This window comes from Tripterygium wilfordii, chromosome 14, assembly GCF_013401445.1.
Source record: "Tripterygium wilfordii isolate XIE 37 chromosome 14, ASM1340144v1, whole genome shotgun sequence".
In the NCBI taxonomy this organism is placed as follows: Eukaryota; Viridiplantae; Streptophyta; class Magnoliopsida; order Celastrales; family Celastraceae; genus Tripterygium; species Tripterygium wilfordii.
The window spans coordinates 9,539,310-9,552,732 of NC_052245.1; the positions used below are offsets into that span (position 1 = coordinate 9,539,310).

The window sequence follows — 13,423 nt, forward strand, 5'->3', positions numbered from 1 at the left end:
AGTTGTTCAAGAAAACTATAACCCGTAATCAAATCCCTACTTAACAATAACTTTTTAAATCATATAACAAACATAACCATGCATACACTTCTTTGAAATTCACTTTATGTGTTTATTCTTTTATGATGACGCATTTTAATGAAATTATAAATTATTTTATTCTTCGTGCATCGCACGAGTTCAAACACTAGTTAATAATAAAATTGTGATATGATCATATGAATATATTGACAATCAGCAGGGACTGGACTAGTATAAGTCTAAGGATCCAAGGCCCACACACCTTCATTGGCAGTAGTGGGCATTGTGCAGTGGACATGGAAGACAATTAAGATGGGCCTTTTGGACTAGATAACTTAACGACTTTCATACTGGGGCCTGGGCTAAGACTGGATAGTCCACGATCGCGATGTGACATGTGAACAGGTAACCCGACCCGTAGCGGATCCTGAAGAGGGTTTGCAGGACAGACAGATAGGGCATGGCAGTTCACGCTCTTTTCGAGGTTCAAAGTCGGAGCTTCTGAATCATCTCTTGCAATCAGGTAATTTTTTTAATTAAATTTTCGGTCGAGATCATGATTATGGCTTTCGTTTCTAGTATTGAATTTCGTTCTCTCTGAATTTAAAATACATTTTCCCGTCGATTTCTTTTGACGAGATCATCTGTTTTGATTCTTTGAATTGGATGCTTTTCATTCCCTTGTTTTGGATATGAAGTTTTTGATTTTTATTTATTTGAAGTTCAAACTTGATAATTCCATATATGATCGAAGATAAGATTCTTGGCGTCGATACAAATTGGAATACGCCTAGGATTACTATGAGGTTTTAGTTAAAAGAAACGGCCGTTTTGTGATCTAGGGGGTTGAGATAAAATTCTATTGATTTATGGATGGATAGTTGGCTTGATACTGTAAAATTCTGACTAAATGACTATTGTGGAATTTTTTTTTTATTTGATTAGCTTGTAGTTGTATGTCTATGGTTTGCAAGCTCCCGGTGCTCCTTAATAGAACTCTTTCTGCAGTAAATCTCCATTTTCGAACCTCCCTATCATTCATTTCAAGTTATAATTTTGCATATTATGATCGTCGCTGTTCGTGGTGTTAGTGGTACTTTTTAAACAACTGTTTTCTTTTCTGTGAAGTAAATAATTCCCGCGCATTTAATGTGCTTCAATGATTCCGCATATAGTTGTATGTGGCCAGGGGTTGACTATGGCTTTTGGCAGAGTAGAAAAAGAAAAAGAAAAAAAAGAGAAGCTCAGTGTTTTGTTACTGTACAGCCTTGTTTGTGTGTTTTGAAGTGCATTCTTTATTGTGCTTTTGTTATTCTTCATGTTTTGAGTTATAAAACACATTATTGTGATGCATCTTGAAGTGCTTCTTTATGTACGTGACTCTGTGTTAAATGGATATGCATTATGTGAAGAACAGACAATTGACATTAATCAGTGGTATTGTATCTGCTGTAACAGAAGATGGAGGACATGGATATTGATCAGGTGGTGGAGATACCGGATACTCCTCCTGATAGAATAGCTGCTCAGCACAACAATGGTAGAAAAATTGCGGGAAAACAAACTGGTGCTTCTATAGCTGTTCATTCGAGTAACTCTGCTCTCTTGGATGGAGGGCATTTTAATCGGCTAAGCAGCAGGGATAGGCTGGGTACTGAAAGTGGGAATCATAGGAAACCTCATTTACTTTCACAGAAAGATGTCATTAATGTTGATGAAAAAGAATGCCGCAACAACTCCCGTGAAAATTTTCCAGTAGAGAGTTCATGTGCTTCTCGGAATGGTCCTTTATTTAGAAAAATGGCAATGGAAAGGAACTCCGCTTATGAGACCAAGCATCCATTTGGAGATCAACGCAAAGATAAAGGGAAAGATTTATTTGCTAAATTTCCTCCTAAATCCTCTTCTTTTCAAGTGAATGATGGTTTTTTAGATTTAAGTGAACATAACACTAGTTGGAGAATGATTGATATGGCTCCAGATGGTGCTTCAAAGGCTATTCAGTCTGGAGAGATAAGACAAGGTCAGATAGCTACTCGTGGTGGTGGTTCTTTACATGCTGCTCCTGACCGTCCAAAGACATGCGATGACAGTCGTAAGGGAAAAGGAAAACTAGATGTTAATGGATGTAAAGATGCTGCTTCAGCTGCAAATCATGGAAAAGGGATCAATGTCTCTGGCAGTTCTCAATGTAAAACTGAAAAGCAAGTAGCTCATCATTTTGTTACCACGCCAAGAGTCTCTGGGCAAAAAAGACTCGTACGAAATGGCTGTATTTCTCCACATAATATAGCAGCTAGGGCTAAAAGAGGGACCGAACTCCCATTTATTTCCAAAGATGTTGAAGTGACTCGTGGAAATAACGTCGATTTTAATGGTCAGTGTCAAATGGATATTAGTGAAATAGTTTCTGACGTGAATAACTGTGGTAGAGTGAAAGGAAAAGGGGTAGCAACATATCCTTGCAAAATGATGGAGCATGATGTAAATATTTCTCGTAGGCCAAGCAGGTAATTTCTTTTCTACTTAGTCATAGTTGTTTGGTTTTCAAGTATAACTTTCACTTTTCTTTACATCTTTTTCTGGATATTGCAAGTCGCCTTAGTCTTTTACACATGCAGAGCTGAAAGCTTTCTTGATTTGATCTAGCCATGAACTTTAAGAATTTTGTTGATATTGGATGATATTAGTTAGTTGGATCTTTTCGAAGTTCTTGTATGGACCGTCTGTTGATACTTGATACTTTGAGGGATTTGTATTTTTAACTCTACTCAGAACTTAACTTCCTTTCATTCTCCTTTACTTGGTTTTAAAATTGTCACCTATGTTGAAGAAAGATTTTTAACCTGTTGAGAACTTGTTTCTTGTGTATCTCGCTTCTTCCCTAGAGTTTTCATTTCTTGCTGGTAGCCTTACAACAGTTAAAGCGTGGTCAAATCTTCTGTAGCATCTCTATTTTTAATTGATGTTGATTACACATGCCATTTAATATTCTTCCACTAGTTGTAAACACTAAAAAGAAAAAAGCTGAAGATCTAATTAATTCTGTAATCCATCTATGGCACTAGTTCTTTGCTTGCAGAGTTGCCTTACTGCTTATGCATCTTTATCTACTTTAAAAAGGAAAAAAATGACAATTTTCTTCTCTCCTGGCAAAAGCCTGTTGCACCTCGAGGGTCTGGGGAAAAATGATCATGCTTACAACACTAGGGATACTAGACAGAACATTCATCGCCTGGTCATAGTTAGATTAGATTTGGCTGCAATTATTTTCTGAATGAAATAGTTTTGTATAGCAGTAAAAAGTCTAGATTGTTGAGGCCAACAAGATCCACTTGCAAGTTGCAAACCCATGTTTGTGCATGATTCAGGAGTCTGAGGTATATTTATGTATAAATCCACTAGCTCTCTTTTCGGTGTTTGCTCTTTGAACTGTTTTTGTACTTCTGTTCTTCACGGCTATGCATTCTTTGTCCTTTTTAATAATATTCTTCTTATTCATTCATTCAAAAAAAAAAAAATGCACCCCTTGTTCTTTCCTGATTCTGCAGATCTGGGCAAGGCTATCCTGAATGTCAGCTTCCTAATCTCCTCTGAAAAAGTAAAACGCCCTTCATGCTATTGACCCAGAATTCTTGAGAATCCTCTGTCAACAACCTAGTCTGTCATGAAGCCTGGTTTATTCCACTTTTGTGCTTGGCTTATTGATTTCGCCCAAATAAACTTTGTTGAGGCATTGACACTGTCCTACTATGTGCTTTTTATTGTTATGTTTGTAAAGAATATTCCTAGTTTTGATGGCACTTAGCTTTGGGTTTACTGGTTTCCACTCGAGCTATACTCATAATTGACCTGCAGTTTCATCTTTTTGGTGTTTTTATGAATGGCCAATTTGTTGGCTATCACAAACAGTCTAAAGAATTTTATTAGCCGGATTGGTTGCGAGCCCTTGCTGAAGATTATTGATGGATGGATATTTAATTTTACTTGGAATCATTTTCTTGTCTAGTTTTCAAAAGCTAGAGGTTCATCTGAAGTTCATGGAACTTGGGTGTGTAAGAAATTCGTAGTTTTCTTATCCAATTGCCATATATCCATGGCTTGGCAACTGTTATTAAGTTTTTACAGTGGCTTATGTTGAAATGTGATAATTGATAAATGATAACGTAAATAATTCTAAAGATGTTTACCTCCAGTTTCCTGGTGCAATTAAAAATCTTGATAAATTTGTCATTCTAAACTATTCATGCTCCAAGACTCATAGAATATTGTGTTTATATGCAGGGTTCTTGCTATTAATAATGAAGAACCTAATAGAACCAGTGATGTCAGTAGAAATGCAAATAGATGCTCTCAAGGATGGAGAAATACTCACAGCCATTCAAAGAAAATAGATCCATCCTCTGATGCTGCTGGGCATGTCTTGGGGCCACACAATGATTTCAGCTGCTCTGTTAATCAACAACATGCAAATCGAGGGGAAGAAAGAGATAACAGAAATGGTCATACGAGCAGTGATTTGTTGAATTCTCCTGAAGATCTATCCACAACTCAAACAGCTTCCAGTATTCTGTCAGAGTTTGAGCGTCGATTTGAATCGCACAATAGTGTGAACATTAAGAAAAGGCAAAAGCAGGTTGGCATGACTTCTCGAAATGATGGTGAGCGTTCTTCTGCAGTTTCTGATGATTCGGATATTGTATTTCTCGGTTCATGTGGGGAGTCTTCCCATTCAAATTCATTTAGACTCCAGAGTTATCAAAACGAAGGAGTTATGGATCCAGTTTTTGATATTGATGAGTTTTCTCCTGAAATGAGATGTAACATGAGCGAAGATATAGGTAACATCGGCATTGACAACTTGGAAGTTAAAGCAAGACAGCTGGAAGCAGATGAAATATTAGCTCGTGAACTCCAAGAGCAATTTTATCATGAGGTGCCAGCATATGGGAGCTTTGAGGTTGGTTCTGTTTTGCAAGATGCAGACGCCATTTTGTAACTTGGAATTTTCTTCACCTGATTTTTGATATGATATGTTTGCTTTATTATGTGCCTTATAAGGTCCACTTTTGTTTAACATTTTATGTATTTACAGATCGATGAAAATATCGCATGGGCACTGCAGCAGGAGGAGAGTGCTATCCCTGATGTTTCTTATCCAAATCAGCGAGTATCATTTCCTGTAAGTGATCTATTCAGTGAATGAATAGCAACATGTTGGTCAGTATTAATTTGTATGTCTTTCTTTGAAAATTTACATATTTATCCAGTGGTTAAACAATATTCACATATGTTCCTTTCATAGTCTTGCAATGATACTCCTGATAGAGAACCAGTATCAATTAGCCAACATGTCTGGCCTTTTCTACTATTGCTTGTCGTGGAAAATGCATGGTTGAGGTGAATTTGTTATGATGAGGTATATACTTCCTTATATGGCCAGTGGTAAGAAGTCAGCAGATTGTGATTTATTACCTTCAAGTAATTTTCCTTGCTGTTACTATGATGTGAAGAGAGAGGATGTGAAGATTTTTATTTTATATGCTCATATTCTTATTCTTTCTTTTCGTTTTCCTCCACAAAATGTTTTTTGCCTTTTGTGAGATGTGAAATATTTCTCTTCATCTTTGTTTTTTTTTTCTTTTTCTGTTGAATTTATGTTTCATGATTTTAAAAAAATAATGTTTGTTAATTTAGTAAAATCTATTTTCATCACCCTTGTACATCTTGTTTGTTATATATTATATTTATGCATTTTGCATCTCCCGCAGAGGTCATCAACTTCCCGGTTACATAGGCAGCCGCACTCACGGTCTTTTCAGAATCTGTCAAATAGGAGAGGAGCACAGACTCGAATTTCTTCTAGTAGAACAGCACGATTGAGAAGTCGCATCCTTGGCCGCTCTCCTACGGGATTACCCAGAGAAAGGAATTTTCAGTTTCCTCCAAACATGGATTTGGATATGGTATTAATTCTATTCTTCATTTTCTAAGTTATTAGACAGTGTTTCTTCTTGTTCTATTTCCTTAATTCTTCTTTCCTTTTATGTTTGCCACTGTATGTGGAGTGGTTTTTGAAGAGGCATTTTAGTTTTAGATGTGATGGGGTTTCCCTTATTTTGAGGTGTAGCTTTGAATGAAGATCAAAGTTCTTCGCTGTCTTAAATTTTCAGAGATGTAGGATTCAATGTTTTAAGCTGGGACTTGAAATTTTCTTTTAATTTCTTGTATATTTGGCAGAGGACTAATTGTTACGACTTCCGAAGGTTGGTGAAAAGGTTACTTGATTGTGACAAGGTTACATGTTTATGCTCTGCTATTCACCTATTCTTGATTTATTAGTATGAGTTTGAATTTGGATTGAAAATGTAGTTAATAGACTATTTTAATAGTGAAATCTTAAAAACTACAATTGGTTGGCCTATGTTATGTGTATTTCTAGGGAATAGAAGTACATAAGGTATTTTTTGGAATTCCTCAGTTCTTAGTTAAACGTTAGCCACAAACTATTTTGTCTTATTTGGGACAAGTTAAAAGATCTCAGAGTGCAGTTGGGTTTCAACTTCGTCAAGGCATCATCTCCTCCAACCCATGGACAATGTAATGATTGTTGGTTAAACTGCTTCATCTTTTACAGCCACAATTGGTAAACAACTCCCGTGCACAAAGCTCCCGCAGTGGACAGGTCGGGAACAGGTGAGATGTATGCAGACCTTACTCCCACATAATATGTGGAGAGGTGGTATTACTGAAACTCATTCTACAAAAAATCTATTACTGCCACCATACTGTTGTCTAACTAATAGCATGCACTATGCCACCATTGTGGCCATTCTAGTGGTACCACAGTTTCACCACATATAATGTTGCTATTGCTGCTTCACTGGTTAGGCAGCAATTTTACCCTCTTAATCTTTAGTTATGCTTTCTCCCCCTACCATGATCACTGTAAATCCACCAATAATGTTAAGGGTAAGTAAAAAGTAACAATACCCAGTGCACTAGGCTCCTGTATTGGTACTGGAGTATAGGAGGGGCTGATTTTGTTACCTAGCCCTCACATTGTGGAGAGGCTGATTTCATGGTTTGAAAATGCAATGCCTAGGTGCATTGAACCAACTTATACCGATATGCCACGAAACAGATTGGCCTTAACCTGATAGTGTCTTCCAACTTCCAAGAAATTAAATCATGATTACTCATCGTGTTTCGTGGATTATTGATTGATTTTGTGTTGGCCTCTTACTATGTCTTGCCATAATTTCAAACTAATTTCTTACTGTAAACCGACCCTGAAGTTATGTTTAAAACTTATTTTGAGGGAGGGGAAAAAAGGTTTATTCAATAGGGAATGTTTAGTTTTCTATTTACAATGTTATTAATGCATTCACTTGAGTTGATTTGCAATTTTATGATTATTAGAGGAAATTTCTAGCCGCCCAAAACTATGATTAATATGCCTGTGCATATCCACAAATAACTCCTCATGGATTTGCCACTTCATCCATGGGATTATTTATCATGCGCTAGATGATGCTGGGTTATTGGTTAGCGTCCGGATCTGTAAAATTTGTTTCTTAACAACGAGAATTATTATCTATTAAAACGTGAAAGCGCTAATTGAGTAACTATAGAGGGCAGACCACGCCCAAGTGGGTTGCCTGTTTCTGCTGAAGCTTGCACATTAATCCATTTCAGTAAACTAGTTGATGTTCTTGTCTTCACTCTTCACTTCTCATGGACCATCAGTTGTTGTTGGGGAATTGTTTCATAACTTAGTTTTGATGTAAGAAAATTTTAGAGTTTCATTTTTCCCTTTGAACAATGGTCTGTTTGTGCACAATATTTTACACCTCTTGTTTGTGCGAGAAATGGTATATGTTTCAGTCTGAAAATCAAAACAAAGTCGGCTTTTGAACGGGGAATCTTTACTTTAATTATTACTGTAGTAATTGAGAATGTCCATTCCCTCCCTGCTGTTTTGTGTCATTGGCTTGATCAAGTTGGTTGTGAGAACATATTTGTGGATGATGTCTTGCAATATCTGATATCTTACTCTGCAATGCAGAGACTTGATATCTTGGAAGCCCTAGAGGCTGCATTTGATGATGCTAGTGATGGGAGAACAACCAGGAACGGGCGTGGCCATGGTCTTGGGCACAGTCATTTCGATCAGGATTTCAATGAGTAAGATTATCTTCTTTTATTAAGTAGTCTACACTAGTACCTTCCACTCTTGAAAAAAATGGGAAGGCACATTTAACTTATAGAACCGAGACATCATATCCTGTTTTGTGTTATATAAATGGCCTTTGTAAAATGGATTTTGTTCATTCATCTGGCTTTGTTTTATTTCCAGTTAATGGATATATTGGAGCAGATGTTTTTTAAATATTGTTTTAAGAGAAATCTCAAGGGAAGGAATGCATGGGAAGTATTGGTCAGAAGTTTTAATAATGGATAAGTGGGGAACGTTGTAAATCTTATTTAATGTCACTTTGAAGTAGATTTCTCGTTAAACGGGTGCGGCCGAAGGCCTCCCTTTTTTTTTTTTTTTAAAATCCTGTGGCAACTGTTAAAGGTGTTCTTTGTCTGGAAATGGGTACACTTTTGTTGTGTACCCTGTTGTTGCCAATTATATATGTAAAGGATCACACTCTCACTTTGAAGATGATTCTGGAGTGAAAAGGGTGTTTTCTGGGCCTCTGTTCAACCCTTTGTTTTATAGGGAGTTAGTGTTTGGAGAGGACTACTCATCTATTTTGTGTCTCACTGTTTCCATTTGATGGTGCAAGATCTTTTTATTTTCTTGGATATGCTGATATCCTGGATATTTACATGACAGATAAGTTTAACAAGTTTCATTGCTGTGGTTATCCATCTGATTTTTGTTTCATGTGTTTGATTTTACATTTGCATGCTCCTTGTTAACAAGTTAGATTTTTTTGTTCTTTTTCTTAATTAATTATCATGAAATGCTAGTTAATAAGTTAGATTGAGCCTTTTTTTTTTTTTTTCCTTGCAGCGGTAACTATGAACTCTTTTTGGCTCTTGATGAGAATAACCACCAGCATACAGGTGCATCAGCCAATCAGATCAATAATTTGCCGCAGTCCATAGTACAGGTATATATATTTGTTGGGTGTTTGAGTGTGTGAGGTAGGGAAAGGCGTTGAAAATTTCAACACACGTTTTATGTGCTGCTGATTACGTTCTTTATGGTTCTCTCTGTATCATGCAGTCTGAAAATATTGAAGAAGCTTGTGCCATCTGTCTTGAAACTCCAACAATTGGAGAAACAGTTCGGCATCTCCCTTGCTTGCACAAATTCCATAAAGATGTATCCATTCTGTCATTTTTTAGATTATTAGATACATTCTCATGTATAGAAGTGATTATTATTTTGATTCCCCATTTTTGTTTTGTTAAGCAGTGTATTGATCCATGGCTGAGTAGGAAAACATCATGTCCTGTTTGCAAGTTATCCATAACTTGATTGCAGTGGGTCTCGGTGCTTTGAAAACTATCGAGCAGCCTTATGTCTGATATGCCGACCAGATTCTCAAAGGTATTATTATTGTTATTCCTGCATTCAAAGCTATGTAAAAGAAATAGTGCTTATGGTGCCAAATGAAAGGTGCAACCTTTTTCTTTAAGCTTCTTTTATTAGGTTGTGGAGATTGATTTTATGGAATCATAGTGTAACTTTTTGAAGTGATTTGTGATCTCCACTTCCATAGAGCTTCTAGATTTGGTCGAAGCCCTGGTTTTTGGGAAGCAAACCTCAAAGCCTTTTTATAAATTTGAATGATTTTTAGCGCCAAGGGGATGGCATCCTGATTCGTAGCGCTGGAAGGTGCAATTGCAGAGGAATGGATTTCACTGGTGCACACATAGGGTTTGTTTGTGATGATGAATAACCAACTTATTTTGTGCACAAGGGGCATTTTGTGTCACTAAGAAGAGTGAGTACATTTGTGGTCTCCTCTGGTATGATGTTCGGCCTTGATTGTCTTTTACCCCAGTTTTGGGGCAATCCTTGTACAAGAATAAACTTTACCATGTACTGTTTTAAGTGTTTTCTTCTTCCAGTTGGTGTTGTGATGCTAATGATCTTTCAAATTGAATGCATTTATGTTGTTTTTTTTGTAGAGGAAACAATATATAGTTGCATATCATGACCTATTATGAAGGTGATTTCATGCGGTAAAGTTGGAGTACAAAAGAGAATGTATATAATCAAAGAGAGGTGACTTGGATGATAATCGGTTGAATTAGACATGTGTGTCTAAGGTTCAATTCCAATGATAAGCATATTTGTTAATGGTATTTCAAAAAAAAGATAAGAGAATCCATATAAGAGAATTGCATACTTCATATATGATACTTATTCATGTCCCCCGTTAGAGAGAAGAAAGAAGGAAAATTTTGTGTTAGTATTTTGGCAAGTTCTAGGGAACTTTATTGAGGGTTCTTCGTCTTCCACATTTGGACAAGTAGAAAAATGATTTGGGCAGTCTATATTTTCTCCGCGGCGGTTGAAGCATACTGCAATCTGATATAGTTGTGGATTTAAGTTAACATTGGTATTGCAACGAATTTGAGGGATTACTAGAAATGTACTTAGAGCATCTCTAATTTTGCATCCATGATAGTATTCATTATTGGGATAAAATGAGTTCTGGTTCAAACAAGAAACAAAAGGTTAATATGAAAAATTAACATTAATAGGGGAAACATGGGTTAAGTAAATTTTTGGTCACTGAAAGACATCCAAGATTTTATTTTGATCACTCAAAGATCAAACGTTCCAAGTTGTTCGCCCAAAAGTTTGTTTTGTTATACTTAGGCCACCCGAGCATATTAGGGGAATTCTGGGCAGTCAATATGTTGAGTTGTTATATTTTGTTAGTGTACAACATTTGGTCCATATTTCTCCATCTCAGGCATTATTTCATTTAACTCATCCTATTCACATCAATATTAATGTAAAGAATAAAAAAACTGTTAGAATAAATTGAAAAATCACATAAATTACATCTCCATCTCTAACCATAATAGTATCTGGTTCTGCTGGTTGGATGTTGTTAGTGCAACCATTGTTTTCCTCGTAGGAAGGTACTGAAACGTCGGATTTATACATCGGTCATATGCTGTGGATTGTATAATTTCTTAGGATTGGTTTGTCACACTCACTTCTACGACAAACTAATTTAAAACTAGAATAATATGATTTAGACCATCGAAGGACAAGCTTGAAAAAGTCATATCAACGTCCTGCTTTGCCATCAAATGCTATAAGAAAGAATATGAATAGAAGAAAGCAAGTAAGAGATGATACTTTTTGAACAATTTTTCAATCCAATAAGGAGCTTAATTACACTCAAAACTATATGCATTGTTGCTTAAATAAATGCTTCTTTTTATAGCATAAAACCTTGCATCTTTTTCATCGCCCACATCGACATCTCTATTTCTGTCACATTATTGCTTTTACTAGCTTGAAGAAAATGTGTATTGAATACCAAAGACAATAATGTGATGTCATGCATGATACTTAGAGTGTGTTTAGATTGAGGGATTTGAGGGGAAGGGAAGAAAAGGGGAGGGGAGGGGAGGGGAGGGGAGGAATAATGATTTTCCATCTCTCATGTTTAGATAGATAAAAAAATAAAGGAAAGAAAATTAGTTTAATTTATTAATTTATCCTTATTTTTCATGTTAGAGTGTTATGTACAAGGGTAAAATAGGTTTTTAACATATAAACAACTTGATCAGTAATCCATTCTATCCAAATGACTCCATTTTGGGAAGGAAGAATTTTGACAAAAATTTAATAAAATTTTCCCTCCAATTCCATCCCCTTAAGTATATAATGCGTCTAGATACGAAATCTTATCAATTTAATCAATGGCAAAGTATAATTGCACACAAATGAACCTATATGAGCAATATGAATAAATTGCACAATAGAAACCAATTGAAGCAAAGCTTCTCACAAGATAAGCACTAGAAAGTACTTAACTTGCAATTTTACAGAATAATAGCAATATGAACAGAATAAACAATAATATGAAGTAAAAACAGATTAATCAAATATAATTATGGTTAGGGTAGATTAGAGCAATAAAAATACAATAAATGAATAATACTTGGTTAGATTAGTGTTATGTAAATAAAGTAAATAAAATAAAGCAAGTTATGTTAGATTAGAATAGTTAATGAAAGCTGTAAAAGTAAAGTAAGTAAAGAGCACACAAGTAGTTTATAGTAGTCCGGAGACCCTTTTCCTACGTCTACTACCTAGGTTCACCAACCTAGGATTTTTCAACCTCCACTGAGGTGTGGCTTTTCAAGATCTCCACAAAACTCTTACACAAGGGTTTCAAAATTACTCCAACTCTTCCACAATCTCACAAATATAATACCAGGTTTGGGTTTTACAAAGATAGGCTCAATGATTCACTCACTCAGTGTTTGCACTTAACAAACTAGGAGGAACTCTTAAAAGATTTTAAAGTGAGGCTCACGGATAGAAAATCGAATTTGAGTTTAGAAGAGCTCAAGAAGAGAAGATTCTTCACACCTGGAATTGAAATGGCAATCGGTGAAGATGAACAATAAAGATTTAGTTCTTCACACTTGTGTTTGCACTAAGCAAACGGTGAAGCAAGATAGAAGAATATTATATGAGCTCGGGTGAGAAATTGAGAGCAAATAGTTTTGATAATTCTAACACTTTCTTGTGTCTTTTCTATTGTGCCGAGCAGCTGCTTATATAGGCCAAGAAAAATCATGTTCCCATGATTTTAGCTCTTGAGAGAATCATCCATAAAGTCGGCAATAATGTCTTGATTCTTCTCTTTGAATTCTGAAATTTTGCCTTGCAAATATCTTTGGAACATGTGACAGAATCAACTTCTCTTGCTTGTATAAAAAGAAAGCTCCATGATCTTCTCTCAATTAGACGCACGAATTTGACACGTCAATGTATGAATTCAACTTTGAATTTTGCACTTGTAATTATGGCAACATAATCAACTTCAAATGGACAAAGTCTTCTCTCCAATTTTGAAAGGGTATTGCTATTTAAACTCCCTTTTTTACTATATACACTCCTATTGAAAAGACATAATAATAGGCATTCTTATAAGACATAATAGACATTCTTGAAAAGACATAATCAATTGTGGGGCCCACAAATCATTACACATGTTACTTTTAACAAAAAATAATATGGGCCTACAGAGTTAATAACATATAAAATTGATGGATGTGGCTTTATTTAATAATATTTATTTTATAAATTAATTAATAATCTTTATTTTACAAATTAATTAATTACCTGTATTTTACAAATTAATTATCTTTATTTTTAATAAATTAATAAATTACCTTTATT

At 35.5% G+C, this 13,423-nt stretch overlaps 1 protein-coding gene across 4 annotated transcripts; it reads left to right on the forward strand.

The window, feature by feature from the left end:
- Positions 1-387: 387 nt before the first annotated feature.
- Positions 388-10,168, forward strand: LOC120015094. Of its 4 annotated transcripts, none has more exons than XR_005471675.1 (10): positions 388-544; positions 1,480-2,531; positions 4,306-4,981; positions 5,117-5,203; positions 5,793-5,987; positions 8,090-8,208; positions 9,047-9,146; positions 9,263-9,361; positions 9,455-9,589; positions 9,762-10,168. XR_005471675.1 is itself a non-coding variant. In XM_038867320.1 (10 exons), the coding sequence occupies exons 2-10, from the start codon at positions 1,483-1,485 to the stop codon at positions 9,515-9,517; spliced, it is 2,208 nt and encodes a 735-aa protein (XP_038723248.1). In that variant the 5' UTR covers positions 388-544; positions 1,480-1,482; the 3' UTR covers positions 9,518-10,165. The 4 variants fall into 4 exon arrangements, 2 of the variants coding, with proteins under 2 accessions (XP_038723248.1, XP_038723247.1); XR_005471676.1 differs by having other exon boundaries at positions 9,840-10,168; XM_038867320.1 differs by having other exon boundaries at positions 4,306-4,682; positions 4,863-4,981; positions 9,455-10,165.
- Positions 10,169-13,423: the final 3,255 nt, after the last annotated feature.

Bases quoted from the DNA above. Each gene is read 5' to 3' on its own strand.
- LOC120015094 (XM_038867319.1), top strand. From the start codon at position 1,483: ATGGAGGACATGGATATTGATCAGGTGGTGGAGATACCGGATACTCCT. The intron at 4,982-5,116 runs GTTGGTTCTGTT...ATGTATTTACAG, and splicing joins CAGCATATGGGAGCTTTGAG to ATCGATGAAAATATCGCATG. The intron at 8,209-9,046 runs GTAAGATTATCT...TTTTCCTTGCAG, and splicing joins TTCGATCAGGATTTCAATGA to CGGTAACTATGAACTCTTTT.